The following is a 24,419-nucleotide window of genomic DNA, read 5'->3' on the forward strand; positions in this document are numbered from 1 at the left end:
AGTTCTGAAGTTTAGAGGGCGACTCTGTGTACCAGATGATGTGAAACTTAAGGAAGAAATCTTGTCGGAAGCTCATAGGAGCAATTACAGTATCCACCCGGGAAGTACGAAGATGTATCAGAATTTAAGACAACACTACTGGTGGAATGGGATGAAGGTGGATGTGGCCAGGCACGTAGCTAAGTGTTTGACGTGCCAACAAGTGAAGGCACAACATTGTAAGCCTGGAGGATTATTGAGACCGTTAGAAATCCCGGAGTGGAAATGGGAACATATTACAATGGATTTCGTGTCGGATTGCCGAGAAGCCGAGAGAGGACATGATTCAATTTGGGTGATAGTGGATAGGCCCGACTAAATCGGCGCACTTTCGGTGTGCGAAAGGACTTTGAGTTGGAAAGATATGCGAGACTTGTATGTGAGGCGGATCGTGAGGTTGCATGGAGTACCGATACGATCACTTCGGACCGTGATCCGAGATTTACGGCCAACTTTTGGAAAAGTTTACAAACGGCCTTAGGAACGAAGATTCTGATTCGGCACGGCATACCATCCACAAACAGATGGCCGGTGCGAAAGGACCATTCAAACCCTGGAGGATATCTTTGAGAGCTTGTGTGATAGATTTCCAAGGCAAATGGGAGGAACAGTTACACTTGGTGGAGTTTGCCTATAACAATAGCTATCAGCAGAGCATTCAGATGGCACCGTTTGAAGCCTTATATGGTAGGGCGTGCAGGACGCCAGTATGTTGGGATGAAGTGGGTGAACGGAGTATCACGGGTCCAGAATTGATCCAACAAACCGTTGAGGCGGTTGAGGTTATTCGAGACGGACTCGGGACAGTAGCGAGTCGTCGGAAAAGTTATGCCGACAGAAGACGAGCGACCCTTGGAGTTTCGGGTTGGAGATCACGTGTTCCTTAAGGTATCGCCTATGAAGGGACTATCTAGATTCGGCAAGAAGGGAAAACTGAGTCCTAGGTATGTCGGGCCATTTGAGATTTTGGAAAAGATTGGAGAGATGGCCTATCGACTTGCCTTGCCGCCCAATTTGTCCCAAGTACACAATGTTTTCCACGTGTCGATGTTAAGAAAGTATGAACCAGACCCGACTCATGTCTTGCGGTACGAGGAGATAGAAGTGGACGATAGAGTATCGTACGTGGAAAGACCGATCGGGATCGAAGATAGAAAAGAACGGGTCTTTGAGGAACAAAACGATCCCGATGGTCAAAGTTGTCTGGGAGCACCACGGAACAGAAGGTGCCACGTGGGAAAGCGAAGAAGCGATGAGACGTCAACACCCCAAGTTGTTTGAGTAGATAAGGATAGATTGCAAATTTCGAGGACGAAATTTTTGTAAGGGGGGAAGATTGTAACAGCCCGAATTTCGATGTAATTTCCGGGATCAATGAAACCGATATTATTTCGCATTTCATTTTAGTAAGTCTCACCCCGGAGGCGATCACTCTCGGGATACTAACCAATAGGGTATGGCTAACTAGAAGATGGTACGTGGACCGGGGACCCTATCGCGAAAGGGATACCGATCACGAGAGACGCTGAGGAAATATTTTGGGCCAACGTGGGCCGATCTTAGGAAAGAGTAATGGATTTGGTTTGGCCAAGGCCAACGATGTACGATTGGGACGCAGGTGATTCTGCAAGACCAAAAGTGCACGTGGTCAACCGATCCGGAACTTGAACCTAATGATTGTGACCTCTGGAACTAATGATAATTTCTCATTCTCTCAATGATCGAGACCGTCACGATACGAATAGCCTTAGGTCGATACGCGTAACCTCTAAAATGACCACCCGTTAGTGAGAGACTTTGAAATTGAAAGTTTAGCGGGTTTTGTTCACGGAATTGGGCCCGGATTTCGGTATCGATTTTCAAAGGCTTAAGAGACTATTTTTGGGAATCTGACGTCATATTACGCTGGCCACTCACATGTGGAGTTAGTACGAGTAAAAATTGGAATTTTGGTCAGGGGTGAAAAAATTACGATTTTGCCCCCGGGATGCGGCGTCGCTTTTCGAGACCAAATGAGGTTATTTTTCGTGGCCGATGCCATTTTTGGGTGGCCACGCTTACCAGGAGTCATTTTGGACAAAAACTGGAATTTCGACAAAAATTGGAAAAATAATATTATTTTATTCCCGAAACTTTGACGTGGATTTTCGAGGGCTTGCGCGATGAATTTCGCGATTCCGACGCCATATTATGTTGGCCACGCATATATGGAACGCGTATGTGCGAAAATTGGAATTTCGGTTCGGGATTGGAAAATTACGAAAATGCCCCTAGGCCATTTTTGATTAATTCCGAAAATTGGATTTAATTTTGGGATTAACCAAGGTGAGTTAAGGTTAAACCAGGTCTGGTCAACCATGGTTAGGGGCAAAAGACCATTTCACCCCTAAATTATTGGATTAGGGCAAATCCTAGCCTTTGGATCAAGGGCAAAATTGTCCATTGGCTTGATTTTTGACACATGGCACCCTAGGCCCTAGTTTTTGACTAAGATAAGCATTTTTTCTCTCTCCTCTCTCACTCCCACGACTAGACCAGCCTTCAGAAAAATTTTCTCTCCATTTTCCCCTCACTTTCTCTCATTTTCTCTCAAATTTTCACTCTCATTTTCTCTCTCGCCGGAGCTTCGCCGGAGCACGCCGCCGACCGCCGTGCCTCGCCGTCGACCCCCTTGGTCCCCCGCTTCAGCTCAGCCTCGGTTCCGTCCATTCTCTCTCTTTTTCTCTCTTTTTCTCATTTTCCATTCTGTGAACAGTACCGCCGGAGCTTCGCCGGAGCTCCGATCGCCGTTCCGTCGACACCCGGCTGTTCAGCACGTCCATACGTCGCCGTTCAGCCCAGCCCGCACAGTGACCGTACAGTACTGTTCACGTCCGTACGGTCACTGTTCATCCAGACCGTACGGCCCCGTCGCCGCCGTGACCGGCGCTTCTTCGCCACCGTTTCCCAGTCGCCCCGTACGGTGTGTTCGTACGGGGGTGTACTGTTCACGCCGTCCGTAGGGGTACTGTTCACTCCGTCCGTACACCGCGCCGCCGTCCGCCGGGAATTCCGCCGCCGGTTTCACTGTTCATCATTGATCGGCCACCATTCCCCGTCGTCGTGACCCTTGTTTTGGTGAGTAAAATTCCTAAACCCGGATTAGGACTGATGTTGCGTTTTCCTGGACTGGTTTAGGTATTATCGGTGCATTTTTGACTGGCTTAGATAATAGCAGTGTGTATTTGAGACTGGGTTGAGGACCGATTAGTAGAATTTATTATCGGAAAAATTTAGTGGATTAATGAGAATCGTTGGGGAGGATAATAGGGGTTAATGACCAATTTAGGAGTTCATCGGTGAAATTGCCGGGTATGCCCGGGTTGTCTGAATTATATTGGTGCTCGTGGTTCATTGCATTGCATAACATGGACACGCATTGCGTATGCCAAGAGTGAGGCATGTGATGAAAATTGTGCGAGAATGCGTGTCTGCCATGAGCATGTGATCACCTAAAATACCACGAAGCGTTATACGGCGGGTTCGGATAATAATGAGCTGTGTGATCACCTAAGGACCTTCGGGTCGATACCGTCCTCATGCACTTTGAAGCGGGACGATGCCCGATGTACGTCCGGAAGGCGACCATCCTCATGCACTTTGAAGCGAGGCTGCAGTTCGCAAGGAGAACAGTGTTGCGCCTCATGCACTTTGAAGCGAGGCTAGAGACACTGGGCCGAGATCGGATCTTGCGCCTCATGCACTTTGAAGCGGGCTAGACGCACCGGGCCATGAAAAATTGATGACTCGAGTCGTAATAATAATTAATTGGGCAAGTGTGCCGGTGTGGGCGATGGGCCAAAGAAATGTGCATGACATGTCAATGACATTTGCATGCATAAACATGCATTGATTGGCATGCGAGTGTGTGAGACTTGGTGTGTGAGCTTGTGATTGACATACGTGTAATTATGCGTGCCACGCATGTGCCGTGATTATTTTATGTGGATCTGCCTAACCTGCAGGGTCAGATAATTGTTTGACTATTGTGGTATTGTGATTTGAATAATTGTTTCCAGTCAGGAGATTGCATGCTAGCCTAGCCTAGGTTTAGGGGTTGAACTCACTGAGATTCGTCTCACGGTTGTGTAAACCGAAACTTTTCAGACCCCCAGTAGTAGGATGCCGAGGTCATCACCTCTTTTTGGGAATACCGCCTTTTATCCAGCAGTCGTCGAGCATGCACCCCGGTGGGGATGGAGCAGAACGGAGAAGTGGCTGTTTGGGTTATTCCCAGCTGTTGGTGTTTCCTTTTTGGTTGTCGTGAACACTGAAAAAAAAGAGTTTTAAAATAGTAATATAAGCATGTACATATTTTCTGCGTTGAATCTTGTTTATTGGATGGCTATCCTTGGCTTATATTGTAATTGTCTGGGTTTGTTTATTTTATGCTTCCGCTTGTGTTTGATCTCTGTATGGGTGTGGGTCGGCGACGCTTCCTGGGACGTCGCAGCCAACTTATCGACCGCAGGTGGGATGTTCGCGCTTCGTGGGGTACGGGGCGTGACAAGTGCCGTGCAAGAGTTTGAGAGGAGATTTGTTCTGCATGACGGGTGAAGGCAGATGATTGATAGTGTACACAGCAGCAGGGCAGCTTCACCTCCAAAATTGTTTTCGACGAGATACCGACACAAGCATAACTCGACCAAAATCTAAAATGTGCCTATGCTTGCGCTTGGCACAACAGTCTTATTTGTGACGTACTTGGACATGATCAAAGAACCAAAGTACGTAGCTAGGGAATGAAGGTGTAAGGATTACTGGCGATGTATTCCTTAGCATGATCAATGCAACATTGGTGGTGACTGTGGAAAGGGATTGGGATGGCATGATAAAATTAGTTCTTGAATCACTTTTTATTTATTTATATTAAAACAATATGTCAGAAGAGATCAATTATTTCAAGGAGGGACATGGAACTTCATCTATTTTTTTACAAAGTAGTATGTACTTATTTCGGGCTAATAGTATGGTATAGATTAAAATTGCCACGTCAGCATGTTCCATCAAGATCAACATGAATTCATCAACGGAGTTGATGAAATAAGACCTTCATCATATTAAAGTACATGGAGACTTGGGCGTTGTGCAAAGTTAATACGCTGATAAATAATCAAAGATATTATTTCAATTTTTTTTGACAATTATATATAGATAAGAGTGTTAAAAAATTGGTAACATTGAATCTTTATAGTCATCGAACGATATGTCGAACTACACATAGAGACATGAACATGTTTCTATAATAACTTTCTAATGAATAACTTTTCATTGGACCTCGAAGAAGGTTGAAAAAATAGTTACAAAGGAAAAATTAAAAAGAATAGGTTAGAAAAATAGCAATCGAATTTGTCTTTTTTCTACATTCTAAAAAGTTAAATCAAATTAGAAAAGGAAAACTGTTGAGAATTTATATAATTTTTATAACGCGGAAAATACTTGTAGATATGAAATAAGAAATTACTATTAGAATTAACAAATTGAGCTATGCCATTTTAAATCCACAATCTTCTAATAATGCCATTAAATTGAATTAAACAGCTCTTTAGAATTTACAAGTACATGCATACATACTGTACAAAAATCCTTTGCGACACGTTTCTCTATTTGTTCTCAAATGATTTAGAGATGGATAAATGCATTATTGTAGTATGTATCTATAGATTTATAAGTGTAGAGAATGTAAAGTAGAGGTGTATCTTATAGAAGGTTATAAATTATGTCATTGCCAATTAATTTTTAAATGATAATTCATATTGTGGATTAATAGGAGAAGTAAAAGTAAAGTCAATAAGATTATTAAATTTCGCCAAGGTTGATTTTAGGTGGCGGGTATTTTCTTGTTTTTGCAATGGGAAGGGGGCCATTTGAACAATATAAACTCTTAGGTGATACGGTTTTTTGAAGCATGATAAAGTCCAGCTCTTAGAATTCTCTTTGGATGATATTTTTCTTTTCGTGGCTGGATATCATTAGGTGATACGCTTAGAATTTTTTTTTTGTCAATACTTAGATTTCATTTGTTTCGCGAAAAATGAATGATTTCGATACATATTTTCATGAAATGATCGCTTGTATCGCTTAAAATAATTAGCTAATGAAATATGTTTTCATTATCGATAACAATTTATATTTAAATATCTTTATGGACGATGAAAATATTTTTCATTCATTCATTTTTATAAGTGATATAAGCAATCGTTTTTATGAAAATATTTTCCAAATTAGAGTGGCAATACTCGAATACGAAGGGAAAAGGAATTTGCTTTTGCCCTGCAGAGGCAAGGCCCTCAGGAGCGCCAAATTCTCCTAGTAATGGAAGGGAAAAACTGAGTGAATTGAAGCAAGGGCGTTTCCAGCATGAGTAAGGGAGGACAATGAGAGCGCCATTATTGAGCGGCAACAGTTCGAGTCTTTTTCTTTGGTAGTGGCAATTCTCTTGCTTCAGGACACGTTTGAAGTCCCCTTAAGGCGCGCAACCCGACTAAAGCAGTAGGGTTCTTGAGTTGCAAATCAATGTGGACAAGTGCAAGTGAAGGAAAAGATCGATCTGACAGAGAAGGAAAAGATGATCTTTGATGGGCTTCTCGCCACCATTCGCCATTTTGATCTCTTTATCGAGTTGCGCGTTGCCGGTGGCTGGGTCTATAATAAGATTGGTGTATTTGGTAGTGTAGTAGGGTGTTCGCTAAGTTCTTTTGCTGTACTAATCGTGTATAGACATGTTATCTTGTGCTTCTTTTGAGATATTTTTCTCCAATAACATGTTTAGTTATATCCAATTCAAGTTCTTACTTTTCCCTTCCCATAAAACGTGTGTTTTCTTTCTTTGTTTTTTTGTTTGCCTATATTTTGGCAAACAAATCAGCTCGGGTCGGTTTCGGCTTTTCTCCTTATTCCACGATCTTAGGAGTTTCTCGCCATTTCCAGAGATAGCGCAAATCCTTACTTAATTACAGCGACCATGACATTTAGGCGAGGCCATCTCTTGTCTCTGTTTCCTTGGGGTCCATTTGAACGTGTGAGAAGGGGCCGTCGTCCATCCATGGACGGAAAAAGGACTCTTTGGGACCAGTTGAACGTGAGAGAAGGGCCGTCCCATTCGCTTTGTGGGACTGAGAAAGGGGGGTCTATTGGCCGTTGGATTTCTTTCGGCCGAACATTGGCCGTTGGATCGGATGACCAGGACTAACATCGACTGTAAGGTCAACATCAGCTTGATGTTGACAGGACAAAAACTGTGCAAGTCTTCGGCCCATCTTGGGCCGTTGGATTGAGACTGATATGCAAAGGACGACCGGTATGAGACTGACCTGAGAGTCATTAGCTCTCCTTTCGACTTGTTCTTTGGTTTTTATTATTATTATTTTTTATTGTTTTCATTTCTGGGTTATTTTATTTTGGTTACATATGAGCAATGACAACTTCAAATAGTCTATCGGACAGTTGGCCAAGAAAGAAATTCTATCGGAGTTTGAAAATAATGACAAACAGAGTATCATTTTCTTCATTTAGCAATTAACGCGAAAGGACTCTTGTCATTTTCACTTCCATCTTCCGACCAATTAGCAAGAATAATGCCCCATAAAATGTTAACAATTGGAGTTCCGGTGGACGACAATGACTCAAACGTGGGATTGGCGCTGTCTCCGGAAATGGCGAGAAACTCCTAAGATCGTGGAATGCGGAGGAAAGCCGAAACCGACCCGAGCTGATCGTGAAGTAAGATGTTTTTCTAATCCACATGAAAATTACCTAAATACAAAAGAAAAAAACAAGAAGGTGTACTCTTTCAAAAAGTCTACAATAGCCTATTTTGGAGTGATGGAATTCATAATCTTGTATCTGTTTAATGTATCTGTATTCCAGATCAACACTAAATTACAAAGGCATCGAGTTTTCTTCTCACCCAATCTCAAAGCTCTGGGAAGAACGGAATAAGAATCAAATCAGACTGCGATATCTTTTTGGGGAAGGATTATCATCAACGCAATTCTACATCTGGAAAAATCTCCATTGCCGGGGACGAACATGCCCTTCTTGGACAGTTAGCTATCCATTACAAGAGTATTAGATGACTGAAATGTGAATCCTCCAAGCACAGTGTTATTTCTAGCAGGCGTGGTAATGCCACTTTGTTTTGAGTGGGGGAAAAAACGTCTACGAGCTGAAGTAATTTTAACTTGGAAACCTCGCCAAGCTGCTGGCCACATACTTTGCACTTCGGTGTGGTTTCACTGAATTCCGTTTAGGATTTTATAGTCATTTGACAATGGTATTGGATTGGAAGATGGGTATATAATAAGTGGAGCATTGTGGACTCGTGGAGAGCGCTTGTCAAAGTGCAACCTCCTTTCCTATAGATAAATGGAAGACTCTCTCCCATGCTATCCTTTTGGTAAAACCTACCACTTCAGCACCTAAGGAAGGCCCATTCTTCATGTCATCCCAATACAAAACATGTCCTAACAAACAGAAAATTTGTTAGTTTGTGTCGTCTTGTCTACTGGCAAAGAATTTTTGGAAAGAAAACCAATTGCGGAACCCAAAATTTCAGTTAGAATCTTCATGAAGTTGCATGTTCTCAATTAACAAGATTATTTCCTGGTTAATATTCATCTTGAAGTGAAGAAGATTGCGCCTTAGGTCGAGCAACAACCCTATATGCTTCTTGTGAAGAATTATTGCATCATTGGCAAAAAGTTGTTGAACCAGTTACCTAGTCCTCAGCCCCAACCATTCCTAACCTCTTTGGTATACTAGACATTCTTGCTTTTGGTAATGTTTCCAAAATCTTAGATATTGCAGAGAAGCTGTATGGAATATTACCAAAAGCTTCAAGAGGTTGGATCATTGATTGATCTTGAATTGTATGGCATTGTAAGGCACAGTGGCATAAGGCCCTTGAGCCAACCCACTGAACTCATAGAGTCTTGAATGTTTTCGACCAAAGGATTTGCGACTACTGGCTTTTGTCAAAGTAATGTTATATGAACTTGGTCTGAGATTGCTACATGGGCGTGGTCAAGTTAAAATATCCATGAATGTGATCTTGAAATCACCTTTGGTCAGTCTTGTGGTAGAGGTCCTAGTGGTTTAGGTTGCCTTCGCTGGGAGCTATTCTTTGGTTGAGTTTCCAATTGAGTTGCTTTTTTTTTTTTTGGTCGAGTGCTACTTGTGAACCATAGCGGTCCAACATAAAGGTTTTTTTTTTTTTTTTAACTAAAGTGTGACACATGGACAATGCAATGAAGCTTGAAAAATAAGCACCTGGAAGCTGTCCCTTGAAGCTTGCATTTATTCGGTTCAGCGCCGGTTTTGCTCAACAGGAGCTTACCAATTTTCTTGGAAATACTCATTCGTATCCTATTTTCATGTAACGTGGTGGCTGTCCTTGCTCTTTTTACTTTGCTTTTGTCCATAAAAACTATTGAGCCTCCTCTTTGTGACTGCTACCCATCCATCTATATGTGCATGTGCAAATATATGATTGAAATGCTGATATGTGACCCTGGAAACAGAGACTAGGCGGTTCTAGCTATTGCAAATTGTTTTTATCTATTGCACTCGATTCTTTTCTCATGAAATCCTCCACTATTTTTTCACTTTTCCGTGTTGTCATATTTAGGTCACCCAATAAAAAGGTGAGAAGAAATTGCCCTGCTGTCTAGACATTTGTTACGGAATAGGAAATAGTTATTTGTGAAATCCTCATGTTTAACTTCATCAATTTCTATGGTGGATTATTTTTATTCCTGGTCAGATGGGGTTCATGCTTCTACGTTTATAGATTCTTCATGTCCTATTCTTGTTGCTGTTTGTCTTGATCGTTTTTGCTTTTTGGTAATAATCACTCTACTTGAATTATTTCACTGGCACAGCTCACAATCAGCTTAAATGCTTATACATGAATGGATTTCTTTAATTTTCCTGATTGATATCTGCTTCCATGAAATTTGTTTGACGTGATGCTGCTGCTGCTTTAATTGAGAGATTCTTCTCTCACTGAACATGCGGGAAAAGTATCAAAAAAGTCATAAACTTTTTGTATTTGTGCCAATTTAGTCCTAAACCTTTTGAATTGGCACAAATGCAAAAGATTTAGGATTGAATTGGCACAAAAAAAGATTTAGGACTGAATTGGTATAAAAAAAAGGTTTAGGACTAAATTGGTACCAATACAAAAGGTTTAGGACTTTTTTTGACACTTTTCTCCTGAACATGCTAATATCAGCGGCGCAATGGAGATCCACTTCGTGTATACATGGATCTGGAGGCTAGCCAAAGGAGATCAGGCCGAGAAGATATATTCATCAGTTACCATGCAAAAGACGATGTCCAGTCAACCTATGCCGGATCACTTTTCCACAATGGTCGAAATTACCGCGTTTCTTCTTATAAGGACAATGTGAGTGATCATCTCGTCAATCCCTCTCGAGTCTCATCTTGATTCTCTCCCTATTAACTTATGATCCTTTAAATGTATTAAATCCTGTTTTTGTACCCCAGGAGACACTGGTTTATTGGTCTTCCTCTCGTTTCCTTGCTCAAAGGAACGAACTCGCAAAAAAGCTCCTCAAGTTGCTGCCTCACCATTCATTTGGCAAGTGCCTAAATAATGTCAGCGGTCTCGACAAGGCGCTGTCTTTCTTTCCCGAGTGTGCCAACGATACCAGTGTCGCTCCAAAATGGTGGGATCATTTGCATTACGCCATGTCTCATTATAAGTTTGTTCTTGCAATCGAGAACACTTGGACGGAAAGTTACGTGACGGAGAAGCTATTTTATGCTCTGGATTCCGGGGCGGTCCCCATCTATTTTGGTGCCCCCAGTGTCATGGACTTTGTCCCTCCGCATTCGATCATAGACAGGAACAAGTTCAGCTCCGTGGAGGAATTGGCAACTTTCGTGAAGTCCCTTGCGAATGATCCAGTGGCGTACGCCGAATACCACGCGTGGAGGAGATGTGGTGTATTAGGTAATTATGGAAGCACACGTGCGACAAGCCTCGACACCTTGCCGTGCCGATTATGTGAGTGCATTAGCAAGAAAGGCGGGGGAAACGCGAAAGCTTTATAAGAGTTGATTCTTTTTGAATACCCGTTTTGTTTCCTTATCCATCGGTGTTTTATAAGTTTAGTCCATGGCCATTAACATATATAAAGAGAGAGATGGATACGAGGAGATGGTAGATTAGACATTGATGTATGTTGAAAATATGTCTCGAGTTTAAGCCGGAAGCAGAAATCTAAATATTCCGAATTGGATATTTTGCGGATCTCCGAAACCGAGCAAATAGGAAATATTTGAAATTTACTTTCCTAATGCACGTTGGAGTCCTTGTTCTCAAATTGGAAAGTCCACATGGATTTTATGTTGAACTTTGACTCGGTCAACGTGTCAGACAAAGAAAGAAAGCAACGAAAAAAAGAAGAAGAAGTGGAAAGTTGACTTGTTGACCGAATTTCTCACTGGGATTTTGTTTCTTTGTCCAATACGTGCGGCCAATTGCATGAGAGAAAAGAAAAAGGAAATCAGATGCTACTGGAGTCGGTCACAAAAGAGGCGGTGGACATACGAGCTATATATATTGTGGGTTGCTCCGTGAGGTTAAGAAGAAGACTTGAAGCGCCGAAATAGAGTGCTTGGCAGAGAGTTTCGTGGGTCTTTCTTCGGCAAATTACATTCAAGAGTTCAAGTGTTCGTAGCGATTAAATCTTGTGTTAAGATTTGTGTACAACTCTTTTGCGAGATTGAGAGATTATTTCGTGAGAAATTGTGGGGCTAAACACTGCGTGCGTTATTGGGTGTAATTGGGGCTTGGGAAATACCAAAAGTGTTTGAGTGACTCGAGTGTGGTTGTAATCTCCGTTGTATCGCTTGATCTATAGTGGAATTCCGTGCTGCTCTCCCCGTGGACGTAGGTCACTACGACCGAACCACGTAAATCTGGTGTCCGATCTATTTTCTTATTCTGTCAATTTTATTGTTCGATCGCTTGGCTTCAGCAACAATTGGTATCAGAGCCTGGTTTGGCTGAGTTAAAGCGAATCGATGGCGACAGAAGAAGGAAAAGTGAAAATCGACAGATTTGATGGGAAGGATTTTGGTTTCTGGAAGATGCAGACTGAGGATCATCTATATCAGATGAAACTGCACTTGACCTTGTCTGGGGAGAAGCCAGAGACGATGAAGCAAGCTGATTGGGAATTGCGGGATAGACGAGCATTGGGTGTTATTCGGCTGACGTTGGCTCGTAACGTCGCGTTTAACATCGTGAATGAGAAGACCACTGCAGGTTTGATGAAAGCCCTGTCGGACATGTACGAGAAGCCCTCTGCGATCAACAAGGTCTATTTGATGCGACGTCTGTTTAATTTGAAGATGAGCGAAGGTGCGTTAGTTGCCGATCATATTAATGAATTCAATGTGATCGTTAGTCAATTGAGTTCAGTTGAGATTGACTTTGAAGATGAGGTACGTGCTTTGATTCTATTATCCTCATTGCCTGATAGTTGGAATACTACTGTTACTACTGTTAGTAATTCCTCTGGGTCGACAAGTTTGACGTTTGATAGTGTTCGAGATTTAATTCTGAGTGAGGACATCCGTAGAAGAGAATCTGGCGAACATGTATCCGCTGCTTTAGTAGGTGAAAATAGAGGAAGAACTGGTACACGTATTAAGAGAAGTCGTATGAACTCGAATAGACGAAGTCAGTCTAGAACTGGTGGTATTGTCTGTTGGAGTTGTGGCAAGAGGGGGCATTTTAGAAGGGATTGCCTTAAGCTGAGAAACGATAAGGATAAAGGAATTAGAGTTGATCTTACGGATGATGTTGTAGCTATAGCTGATGGTAATTCGGATGATGCTGATTATGTCTTGTCTGTCACTGATAATTTGTCGTTTGGCGGATGGATTATGGATTCTGGTTGTTCTTTTCACGCTACACCAAACAGGAACTGGTTTACTACTTATTAGTGCACGGATAGTAGTAAAGTGCAGTTGGGGAACAATTCTGAATGCGATGTTATTGGTGTTGGTAATGTCAGAATCAAAATGCATGATGGTATTGTGTGGACATTGACTGGAGTGAGGCATGTTCCAGAGTTGAAGAAAAATCTGATTTCCTTAAGTGCCCTGGATTCAGCTGGGTGTCGGTATTCTTCAGAATGTGGACTTCTGAAAGTTATTCGAGGTGCCTTGATGATAATGAAAGGAATCAAGCATAGTGGCCTGTATGAGCTTCAAGGTGAGACAGTGACGGAATTTGCTGAGGAGACGTCGAAAACATTGGTTCGAGAGTCTGAATTGTGGCATATGCGTTTTGGGCACATTAGCGAGAGAAGCCCGAAGGTTCTAAGTGAAGAAAATTTGCTATGTGGTTATGTGGCTAACGAACTGAATGTATGCAGGTACTGTGATTTAGATCAACGGCGGAAAGTGCAGTTTAGTACGATTGTCAGAGAAACCACGGATATTGCAGAATTGATTCACTTGGATGTTCGCAGGTTGTCGCGATTTCCTTCGAGGAAGAATGCCAGATTTATGCTAACAGTTGTTGATGACTACTCGAGGAAGACTTGGGTGTTTGTGCTAAGGCACAAGTTTGATGTTGTTGTCAGGATCATGCAGTTAAAAGTTTTGATCGAAAAGGAGACTGGTAAAACGATCAAGCAGGTGCGGACTGACAATAGTATGGAGTTTTGCTCGAAGCTGTTAAACGAATTCTGCATGAAGGAAGGCATAGTGAAACACCGCACTAGTGCCAATGAACCACAACATGTTGCAGAGTTGATGAGCAGAACATTACTAGAGACGGCCCATAAAATGCTCTCTAGTGCTTGTATGGCTAGAAGATTCCTTGCGGATGCGCTTAGTACGGCGAGCTACCTGATGAATAGATCTCCATCGACTGCGATTGAATGTCGGACTCCCGAAGAAGTGTGGTCAGGTAACGTTGCTGATTATTCTATTCTTAGAATGTTTGGTTGTCCATGTTATGTTCGAGTTAGTGGTGGTAAGCTCGATGGAAGGGCAATGAAGTGCGTGTTCCTAGGTTATGCACAAGGTGAGAGGGGCTATAAGTTGTGGTGCTCGGAATTAAATTCACCTATTATCAGCAGAGAAGTTACATTTGACGAGTCTCCAGTACTTCTGGTTAGGAGTGATTATAGCAGTGTTTATACGGATCTGGACGGTGTTCAGCTTGAGGTGGAGTTGCAACCAGAAACTTCTGAGGTAGCGGGTGCTAACGAAGTAATCGACATAGATGGTGCTTGTAGCGAGGTGGAGCCTATTGAGCCAACAGTTGCTGTAACTGCTGATATTGACAAGGTGCGTATTCGATCTCCGAACAGATATGGATGCAATGATGGTTTTGCTTTATCTGCGATTGAGGAGGTTGTGTCGGAAAATCCTTGTGGAGCGGTTAAAGGTGCATGTGGAGTTGGCATTCTAATGAGGTCCGCGGCTATGGCGAAGTTCAAGCGAGGCTTGGACTTGAAAGATGTCTGTAGCGGTTGAGCCCATTGGGGCTGTGGGAGAGTAGTAGCGGAATTCGGATTCTATCAAAGCGATTGTGACTTGGCTCAAACGTTGAGCCAAGGTGGAGATTGTTGAAAATATGTCTCGAGTTTAAGCCCGAAGCAGAAATCTAAATATTCCGAATTGGATATTTTGCGGATCTCCGAAATCGAGCAAAAAGGAAATATTTGAAATTCATTTTCCTAATGCACGTTGGAGTCCTTGTTCTCAAACTGGAAAGTCCACATGGACTTTATGTTGAACTTTGACTCGGTCAATGTGTCAGACAAAGAAAGAAAGCAACGAAAAAAAGAAGAAGAAGTGGAAAGTTGACTTGTTGACCGAATTTCTCACTGGGATTTTGTTTCTTTGTCCAATACGTGCGGACAATTGAATGAGAAAAAAGAAAAAGGAAATCAGATGCTACTGGAGTCGGTCACAAAAGAGGCGGTGGCCATACGAGCTATATATACTGTGGGTTGCTCCGTGAGGTTAAGAAGAAGACTTGAAGCGCCGAAATAGAGTGCTTGGCAGAGAGTTTCGTGGGTCTTTCTTCGGCAAATTACATTCAAGAGTTCAAGTGTTCGTAGCGATTAAATCTTGTGTTAAGATTTGTGTACAATTCTTTTGCGAGATTGAGAGATTATTTCGTGAGGAATTGTGGGGCTAAACACTGCGTGCGTTATTGGGTGTAATTGGGGCTTGAGAAACACCAAGAGTGTTTGAGTGACTCGAGTGTGGTTGTAATCTCCGTTGTATCGCTTGATCTATAGTGGAATTCCGTGCTGCTCTCCCCGTGGACGTAGGTCACTACGACCGAACCACGTAAATCTAGTGTCCGATTTATTTTCTTATTCTGTCAATTTTATTGTTAGATCGCTTGGCTTCCGCAACATTGATGTAAACATGCCGCTAACTTCACAACCAAAAAAAAAAAAACATGCCTCTAACGAAATCATTATATTAATGAATGCAAAGTCATCATGATCTTCGTGTTTGGACTTCTCTCCGATTTTGTAAAGTGAAGCCAGATTGTTGATCAATTGTTGCCGTGCTTATTCTGTCATTTTCGAGTTCAATCTATCCTTCAAGTCGAATTCCTGATCGAGAATTGGAGAGGAGAGGTGTAAGAAAAGGCTCGGAATGGATTTAGGAGTTGTACGAGCCGTATGTGATGAGAGTCACATGGACAGTAACGAGGGAGGTTCGCGTCTATGTTCTCAAAGAGTTGTACATTTATATCACTTATATCACGTATCTCAACTTTTATGGGTGGATGGTGCGAAACAACAATTGAGAGGATTTCAAATTTTACCTGGTCATGTTTTCCTCTAAACAGATATTAATAATTATTTTGAGAATATATAGTGTATTTTTAATACTCCACTTAAGTTTTTAAATTTTACCTAGAAATTAAATTGTTCAAAGAAGAACGTATTTTATATAACACTACCGAAGCTTATTGCTATTTCATTCTTGTTAACTTAGGCTTTGTTTGTTTAGGATTAAGTAAAAAGTGAAAAGTACTTTTTTATTTTTCCATCAAAATTTAAAATACTATTCGATTAAAAAAAACTATGAAACAAATTATACTCCTTACATTCCTCATGAACATATTATTTCGGGCAATTTATTCTTGCCCTCCAATGATTCGGCCAAACTTTGAGTTGTTAATAGCGCTTCCATCTTAATGCTCCATAACCTAAAGTTGTTCCTCACGTTAAATTTCTCAATTTCTACTTTTGCTCCACACATAATTGCGACAACAAAATTTTTCACAATCCAGAATATGCTATTATCAAGCTCTGATACCAATTGCTGTGAAATTAACGAATGCGGAAGTTAATCAGGATCTTGCAATTAAGTCAATGCAAAATCATCGAAAAAACAAATGAAAAACGATAAAGGACACCAAAGATTTACTCGATTTGGTTCGAGTGTCGGTACCTATATCTACAGAGAGCACCAACAACAAAAATTCGCTATAATCGGAGAACCGGAGTTGGAATCGCTCAGCACAGTCGAGTGTTTTCCACACCTAACTTAAATGTAAACCCAAAGTGTTAACAAATAAACAATTCATATTTGGATGTTGAAAACTCATAGCATAAATTATAGGGTGTTCTCGCTTTGCCCACGACCAAATAGGAGGTCTCTTTGAAACGGCCGAAAATCAAGAACCTCGTGCATTCTTGATTTTCTTTCTCCGCGGCGCGGCTCTCCAGAAGTCACTATGCTGCCATCAAATCGTCCATTTTGCCGTGCGGCTACAACTATGAAGGAACCCCTCTTTAACTCAGAGTGCAGCTACTATTCACTTCTCGTTGAAGGAGCCCATTTTCAACCTTCACTGGCCGCCACTCTTACAGAGAAACAAAATGGACAACGTGGGGCTAAGCAAAAGAGAACACTATACTTTTCCTTTTGTTTTCTTTCCTCTACACAAACCATGAGCCCGCGAGTAAATATAAAATTAGACAAATATGTGTGTGCCCCTTTCTTTGGTTCGACCAATCTGCGGCACTTTAAAGTCCAACTCTTGGTCTTGGTTAAACTTATATATTTATTCAACCGGATTGGGTTCCGTGAATGGCTCAAACAGACGCGAGCAAGAAGAGAAGAAACCAAACCGATATGGTTTCACGATTCTTTTCTTTTCTTTTTTTTAATAGTTTTTTTAATTTTTATTTTTTTAAAAAACTTTTATTTATTTATTGAATCTGTGGCCCCATTTATTTATATCCTCATGCTCTTTATTATTGAGTTACTACTATTTTTTTTTTGCATTTTTGCTATTTATTGTATTTTTTGTAATTATTTTCTTAACAAAAAATGAGGTGTCAACAATCATGTAAGATGTCATGTTCATTGCTTCGACCCAATCTGCTTGCCTGGTCCTGCATGCAAAAGTATGCACCTAGCTCGCTCAAGTAAAGTTTTGTTTTTCCGTTCTACTATACCATTTGATTGACAGGTCAAGCTAAGTTCAAACGAATTCACCAAGTGCTACTAGCTCGACAGTAGAGGAGGAAAGCCGCAATTACATTTGCGACGGGCAAAACTCATAAGTTTCAAGTCCCTGACTGACCTCGACTTGATCATGAAACTGCATGACCATTAGAGAACACAAGTTGGAGATCTGGGAAATCCGATCCAATTGCTTCTCTCGGTTGTTGGTCCCACAATCCCTGGTCATTCTCGTGAAGCTCCATAGCCTAATTTGACCTTCAACCACACAACACGACATGACACGACACGACGGACGCGTTAAGCCGCAATCAGTCACTCCATAAAAACGCGAGCGAAACCAATCATTTCAGTAAAGACTCGACCTTTTGCTCCGGGGAATGAGACTAACTTGGTTGTTTGCATGCGAAGATGGCGAGCAAGGTGACGTTGTCGCCGGGATGAACAAAGTGGGAGAGATCCCACGCCAATGTGACTTTGGACACGACCTTCTCTGCCCTGACAGCGATGACGACCTTCTCTCGCCCCGTCCCGGCGGCGTGTTGGCTTAGAGCTCCGTTGTGTCGCGATGCCGACATTTCTCTGATTGAGGATGGGAGAGGAGAGGTGGAAGAAAAGGCTCGGGATGGATTTAGGAGCCTTTGTGCGAGCCGTATGCGGTGAGAGTTGCGCGGGCAATAATGAGGGGGGCACGGACGGTAACGAGGGGTTCGCGCCTATATGAAGATGCATTGTGTTCTCCTCAAAGGGTTGTACATTTATATCATGTACATCAACTTTTATGGGTTGCTAGTGTGAAATAATTGAGAGGATTTCAATTTTTATCGGGTCCATGTTTTCTTCTAAATAGATATTAATAAATATTTTGGACCTGAGCATGCCCCTAAACTATCCCGTTTGAATTCTGGAACGTAAAATTAGGGGGTATTCCTAGGAGAGAGGGCAGAAATCCCGCACGCCTTGGCCCCCTCGTTAGGGGAAAGTTTTTGCTTCACTCACCCCAGGGAACACTCCCGTGTTTAACGTTACATAATTCGGACAAGTAGTTGTCTTACAGAGGAATACCTCCGGCCACTATATTTTTCTAGGCGTGCACCCCAAGATAGGGGCCAACTCTCATGCCTCCGCCCATTGGAGGCTCCAATGGGCCCGTGTTTTCCTCTAAACAAATATTAATAACTATTTTGAGAACATTTAGTGTATTTTTAGTACTCCAGTTAAGTTTTTAAAATTTACCTGGAAATTAAAAGGTTCAAAGAGGAACTATTTTATATAACACTACCGAAGCCTATTACTATTTCATTCTTGTTAACTTAGTCCTTGTCTGCTTAGGATTAAGTAAAAAGTGAAAAATACTTTTTTCTATATTCCCATCAAAATTTATAATATTATCCAAATTTTAGAAAAACTACGAAACACACTGTATGTGAATCTATGTGATAATATATTATTTCTGGCGAAAGTTTTAGATGTTTCAGGATAAAAACATTTAAAGTGCGTCATTCGTAAAATTTAAATTACACAAAAAGTAAAAAAAGTAAAAAGTCTATTTAGACACTTCTTCATGCGAGATCGGAAGTTGTTGAGAAATAGCAAAAACAACTTTTCTAGGGTTCCAGGACTTCTACTATATTCTCTTTTTTTTTTATTTATCAGATTCTACTATATTCTCTTGAAACGTTACTATCTTGTCAGTAGACAATACTTGCATGCATCTAGTTGTTATGAAAATAGGATAATAACACAAATTGTCTCTAAATTTGGTCCAATGTGCAATGCCGTTCATGAATTTTTAATTTATGTATTGTGATCTCTGAAGTTTGACTCAATGTGTAGTTTCGTCCCTAAATTTTAATTTGTTCAACGTGATTTCTAAACTATTGGTAAATGTTCAATGTAATCCTTAAACTATATGAAAATGTTTAAAATTTCAGGGATCATATTGAACATTGGACTAAAGTTTATGGAGCATATTGAACAAATGAAAAGTTCAAAGGCGGCAATACATATTTGATCAAAGTTCCGAAACCATTTGTGTTGTTTTTCGGTGAACAACTTGGTACGCATCCACCTGTTCATTTTTGGTCTCTTCTCTTCTTTTTTCTGAGCAAGATCCGGTTTGCCATATGTTAATCCGCCAAATCAATGGCTCTTCCCTCGCAATTCCTTTGGGTTCACAACTGACCCTTTCTAAAAGAGCAATTCACACCTATAACGTTGAAAACCTATGGTTTACAATTTCAAAGGTTTACTTTATGACCCACCAAGTGACAATTTTGATATGCTCCTTACCAAAAAAAACAGTGACAATTTTGATATGATGTGAAGTATGTTCTAGTCGGCCAATAATGGTCAATATGATCCGACTGGAAGTTGATTGGACTTGATGAAGTTTCCGTGGCGTATACGCGAAGCCCCTCTTTCCCTTTAACTTTTTGACTTTTCAAAACCCATAATTTTCGCAATACGTGTGTAAAAAGGTTTCTAATCATTGGAAACGCATATGCCTTTGATGGTCTTCATTTCTTATTTAGTTCAATCCGGAAGAAACTTTGCTTGCAGCTTGTTAGGACACAGACTCCAGTCACAATGGAAAAGCATGTGGTGATTATGTTCCTGTTTTACTATGCCCAAATCTCATTATGGACGAGTTCAGCGATGCAAACCAACCAGACGGATAGGCTCGCTTTGATCTACTTCAGAGACAGTGTGGATGAGGATCTGTTCGGAGTTCTGAGCTCGTGGAATGACTCTTCTCATCACTGCGAGTGGCAAGGTGTTGTATGCAGTGGACGGCATCCCGAAAGGGTCGTGTCCCTCGACCTGACGTCCAAAGGCTTGGGCGGTCTTCTATCGCCTCATGTCAGAAACCTCTCTTTCATGAGAAGCCTCGTTCTACAGAACAACAGCTTTCGCGGCGAAATTCCACAAAGTATTGACCATTTGTTTCGCCTTCGCCGTCTCAACCTTAGTAACAACTCCTTCCACGGACAAATGCCCACCAATCTTTCTCAGTGCTCAAACCTTGAGATTTTGAATCTCATTGATAACCAACTTGTGGGCAAAATTCCTGATGATCTCGGCTCTTTGTCAAAGCTTCGAGTTTTAGGTTTGGCTAAGAACAGTCTTGCAGGATCTATTCCTCATTCTATTGGAAATCTCTCCCAACTTTACACGCTCTCCGTCGCAGAAAATGGGTTGCAAGGAGAGATTCCCGAGACATTGTCCAAGCTTCGTGGTTTGAGGTTTGTTGCATTGGCGTATAACCAACTCACCGGTGAGATCCCTCCAGCAATCTTCAACATCTCCGGCATTTTCTACTTCAGCGCCGGTGACAATCAATTGAGAGGGAGCATTCCCCCTTATATCGGCGATACTCTTCGTCCTCTAGCTTATCTTGATTTTGCGAGCAATTTGTTTACTGGCGTCATACCTCCGTCCTTATCGAATGCCTCCGGCCTTCAGAAAATCTACTTTTACTCTAACAGTTTTCACGGACGGCTGCCGGCAAATCTTGGAAGGCTAAAAGCTCTTGAAAGAATGCTCCTTGGTTTTAACCAGTTGCGAGATGACTTCAGTTTCATTACCTCATTGACTAATTGTTCAAGGCTGGAAACTATTGAGGCGGACCGCAATTTTCTTGAAGGTCCGTTGCCGGATTCCATTGGCAATCTTTCCAACAGCGTTACAACAATTTCTATGTCGTCCAACCCAATGTTCGGAACCATTCCTCCAGGTATTGGCAATCTCTTCAACCTGTCCTTTCTTGGCTTGGCAAACAATTCGCTCAGCGGTCGTGTTCCTTCTTCTATCGGAGCACTCCATAACTTGCACGTATTGGAATTAAGCGCAAACATGTTAACGGGAGAGATCCCGTCATCGATCGGCAATTTGACGTTATTGAATCGCCTTCACCTGCTGTTCAACGACTTTTACGGGGAAATACCGCAGAGCCTTGGTAACTGCAGGCAGCTAATCAAGCTCGAGCTTTCAAACAATAATCTGAGTGGTTCAATTCCAGAGGAGGTTCTTAGTCTTTCTACCATTTCGATTATCTTCAGTTTGGCACATAACCAGTTGAGCGGATCTCTTCCGTCTCAAGTTGGGTCCTTGGCCAATCTTGTCGAACTGGATCTGTCTTACAATAAGCTGACAGGACCAATTCCTAGCTCCATCAGCAAGTGCTTGCTCTTGGAACGGCTCAGCTTGGCCGTCAATTCCTTTCATGGCGAAATTCCCCCGGCTTTAGGCACATTCGGGGCTTACGAGACTTGGATCTTTCCCATAATGACTTCTCTGGTGAAATCCCGAGCTTTCTCGTTCAACTTACGGATCTAAATTACTTGAATCTATCTTTAAACAAGCTCGAAGGAGAAGTTCCGAAGCAAGGAGTATTTCTCAATGCTAGTGCAGTGTCCGTCTTTGAGAATAGTAATCTCTGTGGAGGTATTGCAGAACTAAACCTTCCTTCTTGCAAATCGAACACCTCTAAACCATTTTCGACCAAAAAAGTTATAGTAATCGCCACAGTGGCTGCCATCCTGTCAGGCTTCATTCTGTGTCTTTGTTTGTTTATCATTTGGTGCCGGAGAAAGAAGTTGAAAGAAAATCTCTCTCCAACTGAATTGCCGTTTGAACACCGATTCTCGAGGGTCTCTTACGAGGAACTCTTTAGAGTCACCGATGGATTCTCTGAGAACAATGTGATCGGTAAAGGAAGATATGGTACTGTCTATAAAGGAACTACACAGGAAGGTGGTTCGGTGGCAGTTAAAGTGCTCAACTTGGGCCACAGAGGTGCTTCGAAGAGCTTCGTCTCGGAATGTCGAACCTTAGGGGCCATAAGACACCGAAATCTCGTGAAGATATTGAACGTGTGCTCAAGCGTGGACCATCGCGGCAACGATTTCAAAGCTCTATTATACGAATACATGGCTAATGGGAGCTTAGAGAATTGGATACACCAAGGAAATGAAGAAGACGTTAGGCATGAACATGAACAAGGACCACCAGGACATTTGGGACTAATGCAGAGGTTAGACATTGCCATTGACATAGCTTCCGCGATCGAATATCTTCACGAGGCTTGTAGCCCAAAGATTGTACACGGAGATCTGAAGCCGAGTAATGTCCTTTTGGACAACGAAATGATGGGGCGTGTTGGCGATTTTGGGCTGGCGAAGATCAGCTCCGCCGCGACAACAGAGGCCATGGACATTGACAACCGTAGCAGCTCAGTGGCAGTGAGGGGTTCTATAGGCTATGTCCCTCCGGGTAAGAAAATTTTCTAATTAATTGTCTAAGTTTTATCTGCATTGGCCTTGAGACGAATTTGGATTTTCATTGCATATTACTTGATGTGCACGATATTAGAGTATGGCATGGGGGACACAGTATCCACGCAAGGTGATGCGTACAGCTATGGCATTCTTTTATTGGAAATGTTCACCGTAAGGAGACCCACAGAAGAGGCTTTTCAAGGACCACTTGAATCTCCACACCTTTGTTAAGGTGGCTCTGCCACACCGAGCCACGGAGATTGTGGACTCGGCCATTTGTAGTGGAGAAGACGAGCAGGAAACCGAGAGGATGAGAGACTGCATTGCCTCCGTCCTAACGGTTGGAGTTGCGTGTTCGATGGAATCGCCGCGGGATCGGATGGGCATGGCGGAAGTACTCAATGAACTGCACAAGATCAGGGCTAGGTATGGAGCCGAGTAGAGAGGCTTGGTTGAAGCAAGTTCATAAAAATTCGGATGGTTCTATTCTCTGTCTTAATTTGTACTGTTTACCACTGGGCCAAAGCCAAACTCATATACTAGTTCAATGTATGTACTCTATCGCACTATTTTCTTTTTCTGAATTTTCTGTTTCTAATTTGCCTTATTTCTAATAAATTTTAAGTAATTCCTATTAATCTTAACTTTTTTAACATTAGATAATGTGAGTGCTACGTCCCTTTGGTCTCAAAAAGAGAGGTTTATTTGACAATTGCCGCCGATGACGTCATAACATCATTATCAAAATATTTTCAAATTATTCGAATTGACTACGCAATTTTGCTTATTGCCTCGGTAAATAGTTTTCTCATTAGATCACTTCCTTTCCTTCACATATCGATGAATATCTTTTAATTGTAATACATTATTGTATCAATCCAATGAAATCTCCAAATAGTCTGATAATATTATATTATCTCCCCTCAAACTCAAGGCCGTTCTAAGGAAATCAAGTGGAGTTTGGAAACTAGAAAATCAAGCAAGAAAAGGAGCCTTTGTAAGACTATCCGCGGTTTGAACATCAGAAGGGACATGGACAAGATCAACAGTTCCTCGAAAAATATGTGGTCGAGTAAAGTGATGCTAAATATTCAAATCCACAGGTGAGGGAGACTCGACCAAAGGGGTGGCAACGGTCGTGGGAACTTATTGGAGCCCTGAAGAACCTGGAGTTAAGTTACCCAAGAATAACTCAATATCAAGATCAATAAAATAAGATATGGAAGTTGAGAAGACAACGTGATGAAAATATTACGCATTCTTCGAAAAGAACATGACGAGAGACTTGAAGATGAGTAGAGACAGGATTCCAACATCTATATCCCTCTGCTCGATACTAAGTCCAAGGAAACAAAGAGGTCATGCACATGGCTTGAGTTTGGTGCATTCACGAGGTCGAAGAAGGATAGAGCACGCGCAACCAACCGGTTTGAGAGGAGTCTAACTGGGGGGAAGTGCCGTGCACAAGTTCTAGAGGAGATTTGTTCTGCATGACCGGTGAAGGAAGATAATTGATGGCGTACACAGCAGCAGGGTAGCTTCACCTCCAAAATTGTTTACGACGAGATA

At 41.9% G+C, this 24,419-nt stretch overlaps 2 protein-coding genes across 2 annotated transcripts in view; both read left to right on the forward strand.

The window, feature by feature from the left end:
• LOC115665899 (alpha-(1,4)-fucosyltransferase-like) overlaps positions 1-11,177 on the forward strand; it is a 40,816-nt gene extending 29,639 nt beyond the window's left edge. The window contains exons 4-5 of the mRNA XM_056308927.1: positions 10,313-10,486; positions 10,588-11,177. Coding sequence (XP_056164902.1) covers positions 10,313-10,486; positions 10,588-11,157 — 744 coding nt within the window. The 3' untranslated portion in view covers positions 11,158-11,177. The remainder of the gene's footprint in view (positions 1-10,312; positions 10,487-10,587) is intronic.
• Positions 11,178-20,128: 8,951 nt separating this feature from the next.
• LOC115668799 (putative receptor-like protein kinase At3g47110) lies at positions 20,129-23,482 on the forward strand. The gene is made up of 3 exons (XM_056308928.1): positions 20,129-21,752; positions 21,821-22,845; positions 22,945-23,482. The coding sequence occupies exons 1-3, from the start codon at positions 20,161-20,163 to the stop codon at positions 23,079-23,081; spliced, it is 2,754 nt and encodes a 917-aa protein (XP_056164903.1). The 5' UTR covers positions 20,129-20,160; the 3' UTR covers positions 23,082-23,482.
• The last annotated feature ends 937 nt before the right edge of the window (positions 23,483-24,419 follow it).

The sequence above is a fragment of the Syzygium oleosum genome, unplaced genomic scaffold (assembly GCF_021117445.2).
Source record: "Syzygium oleosum isolate NSW1041296 unplaced genomic scaffold, Sole_v2.1 Sole_v2.02, whole genome shotgun sequence".
NCBI lineage: Eukaryota > Viridiplantae > Streptophyta > Magnoliopsida > Myrtales > Myrtaceae > Syzygium > Syzygium oleosum.

Bases quoted from the DNA above. Each gene is read 5' to 3' on its own strand.
- LOC115668799 (XM_056308928.1), top strand. From the start codon at position 20,161: ATGGAAAAGCATGTGGTGATTATGTTCCTGTTTTACTATGCCCAAATC. The intron at 21,753-21,820 runs GTGCTTGCTCTT...CCCCGGCTTTAG, and splicing joins ATTCCTAGCTCCATCAGCAA to GCACATTCGGGGCTTACGAG. The intron at 22,846-22,944 runs GTAAGAAAATTT...GCACGATATTAG, and splicing joins TATAGGCTATGTCCCTCCGG to AGTATGGCATGGGGGACACA.